Raw genomic sequence first — 3,176 nt, 5'->3', positions numbered from 1 at the left:
AACATGTCTACAGGAGAGACTTAATTTCCAGCTTTGCCTTTTGCTATCTGTGTGATCTCAGACAAGTTATTTAACTTCTGTGGATATAGTTTCTATTTGGAGATAACAATGGAAACTACCTGTGTTTGGAATCCCCAAGACCACACTCAGGTTTAATTCATAAAAAGACTCACAGGACACTAAGGTGTAATACTTAGGTTTACAGGAAATTGATACAGAGTCAAATCAACAAAGAGGAAAAATGCACAGGGTGAAACTGGAAGGGCACAGGCACAAGCTTCCACATGTCTCTTCCCTGTCCAGTCGCAAAGAATCTGCTTGCTTCCCTCAGCCCAATGCGTCCGAGCAGTTGCCAACCAGGGAAGCTCGCTCCTGCCTTGCAGTCAGGTTTTTACTGTGGTCAGTCACATGGGTGTATACTGCCTGCATGGCTGACCTCAGTTAGGGAAGTCCCAGACCCCAGAGGGAAAGCAGGCATTTCCCTTGTTTAAAATGATTAAAGAAGACAATTTAGGTGATACTGACTTTATTTCACACTTCATGAAGTGGGAAGTCTCCATCCCCGAGGGTCCAGAGAACTGCGGAGCATTTACAAGGACCCAGCGTTAGGTTTTGGTTTGCTGACATGGCACCCCAGGCCGGAGTGGTTCATCTTGAATCTAGATATTTATTTCAATACAGTCCTGAGGTCAGATCCAGACATTCCTACTGGGAGTTGGGTGTCATGTTGATGATCACAAGAGGAGCCCTGAATCTTTGAGCATTTACCACCCAGGGACACAGAGCTGAGCATTCTCTATTCATTAGTCTCAAATGCGTTCACCGCATCCCAAAGAAATGGGGTTGATTTTATAAACAATCCCGTTTTACAGATGAGGGCACCAAGGCCCAGGAACACTAAGTAATTTGCCAAACCCAGGTCCTCCTACTGTTGTTGGGGAGGAAACCTTTCCTTGCTTTCCTTCTAGGTTCCTTGGCTTGTTTGGTAAGACAAACTAGACATAAGACAGATGAACAGGAGAAAAACAAATTTCATACGTACAGCAACCCCAAAGACCTGGGACCCAAAGATGGTCAGGCAATTGAGGCTTATATGCCATCCTGAGTCAAGGAGAAGGAAGTGAGGATTGGGGCTCCAAGGGGAGAAGATAAATTCCAGGAAGATGAGAAAAGCAGATATCTGAACAAATGTCTGCCATGCTGGGCAGGTAGATAAGTGTTACTGATACTAAAAGTTATCTGGGATTAGCTCTCTTCCTGATACAGGCCCTCTCTAAATCTTTTAGGCAGTTAAGGGAATAGTAATCGTCTCCTCCTGAGTCTTTTGGGCCTTGAATGTCTTCAGCTCAAAATAACCAACACGCCATGTGGTATATTTTGAGGGGGAGCACGTAATCCATTCCCCCTCATGGTGAAACATGCAGTCATAATGGCATGGGGTCCGACATCCCAGGTAAGTTTTTCTCCAGCATAAGATAGGAATCGAGGTTTTCCTCTCCCAAGGGTGTTTGCCACTGGTTTGAGGGTCCTGGCAATTCACTCACATCCAGACCCTAGGGTCTCGGTAGTAACTGGGCGGGGGCAACATGGTCGTTCCGAGCCTACAAACTTGTGCACACAGCGTGGTGTGGTGCCAGCACGTGGAAATCTAATCTATCACTTCATCCTCAGGGGATGGGGAGAAACTCATGTTTGTTTCTGCAAAAGAAGTCCAGTGGCTTGTACTTGTCATAGGCTACCAGTGTGTGATCATTGCAAAGAATTAAGGTGAAGGCAGAGAATTAGGAAGAGGCGCAGGTTAGTGGGAGAGAATGAGGGGCTTCCTGAGATTCAGCTCTTCCCGACCTTGGCTTCTCTGCTCTACTTTCCAAGGTGCGTGGGAAAGGCAGCTTTTCTCTGCGCCTGCTACCCTTCTCCAGCCCGGTGAGTCTTCTCCAGGCTTGCTATCAAATTGTGGTCCTGCGGACCATCTTATAGGAGGGGAAACTGGAGCTGGGGACACACCTGTGACGGTGAGCCTGTTAGGAATGCAGCTTCTCAGGCGTCACCCAGACCTGGGGGATCAGAATGTGTATTTACTTCCACAAGACCCACAGGCAGAGTCAAGTCTGAGAAGCGCTGTTACTGGGCATTTGGCCCCAGCAGGCAGAAGGAGGACCAGGGGAGGTGGGGAGATTACGCAATAAACAGGACCCAGCCCAGCTCCACCCCTTCCTCACTCCCCTCCTCAATGCCTGTCCCACCCCTCAGCTGGGATATGAAATGCTCCGTCAGCCCCCAGCTTTCCTCAGAAGCCCTCCTGCAAGGCCATGAGCATGAGCCGGCTCTGCCTCTCCATCGCCCTTCTCGTCCTCCTGGGCACCATGGTGGCTGGCACCCCGGGGGGTGAAACCAGCAGCCAGGCCCAAGGTAAGTCCTGACCCACCTCACCTCTACAGGCTGGGGGGAGGGGGGAGTGAGGGGAGTCCGTGGAAGGGGCTGGGGAGTAGGGGTGGGCTTGGTGCCGCCAGTCTTCTCTGGATTTCTCCTGGGAAGTTGGGCATCTTAAACTCCAGGGACATTTCATGACTGTAAAAAAGAAATCATTACACTTTCAGCTTTAAAACAAATTATCCTGCCTAACTGTACAAGACCGGGGACCCCATCTCTGAGACTCTCTATTCCTGGTCAGTGCAGTGTCCCTGAACCTCACTGTAGTGTAATAAAAAGGTCAATATTTGATCTTTCTCCTGGTTCCAAGCCCAGGCCTCCTGAAACCCTTGGAATTTACTGTGTTTGTATGGTAATGAAAGTGACCTCAGATAGCTTCAGGACGGGGCTGGCCTCCAGAAAATACCATTTGGTGATTAGAGAGTTAGAACCCTCAACCCCCAGCAACTCTGGGGAAAGGGGAGGGTACTGAGGGAGAGTTCAGCCACCAGTGGCCAATGATTCAATCAGATTGTTTACCTATTTAAACTTCAATTAAAAAACCCCTAAACTGGGCTTCCCTGGTGGCGCAGTGGTTGAGAGTCCGCCTGCTGATGCAGGGGATACGGGTTCGTGCCCCGGTCTGGGAAGATCCCACATGCCGTGGAGCGGCTGGGCCCGTGAGCCATGGCCGTTGGGCCTGCTCGTCCGGAGCCTGTGCTCCACAATGGGAGAGGCCACAACAGTGAGAGGCCCACATACCGCAA

General features: G+C 50.0%; 1 protein-coding gene across 1 annotated transcript in view; it reads left to right on the top strand.

Annotated features, from left to right (window-relative positions):
* Window positions 1-2,309: 2,309 nt before the first annotated feature.
* The window catches only part of SPINT4 (serine peptidase inhibitor, Kunitz type 4), a 23,610-nt gene continuing 22,743 nt past the window's right edge, over window positions 2,310-3,176 (top strand). The window contains exon 1 of the mRNA XM_007451650.1: window positions 2,310-2,409. Coding sequence (XP_007451712.1) covers window positions 2,310-2,409 — 100 coding nt within the window. The remainder of the gene's footprint in view (window positions 2,410-3,176) is intronic.

This window comes from Lipotes vexillifer, unplaced genomic scaffold (assembly GCF_000442215.2).
Source record: "Lipotes vexillifer unplaced genomic scaffold, Lipotes_vexillifer_v1.1 scaffold2049, whole genome shotgun sequence".
Classification (NCBI taxonomy): Eukaryota; Metazoa; Chordata; class Mammalia; order Artiodactyla; family Lipotidae; genus Lipotes; species Lipotes vexillifer.
The sequence above is the reverse complement of the archived record's forward strand: the minus strand, read 5'-3'. Positions and strand labels throughout refer to the sequence as shown.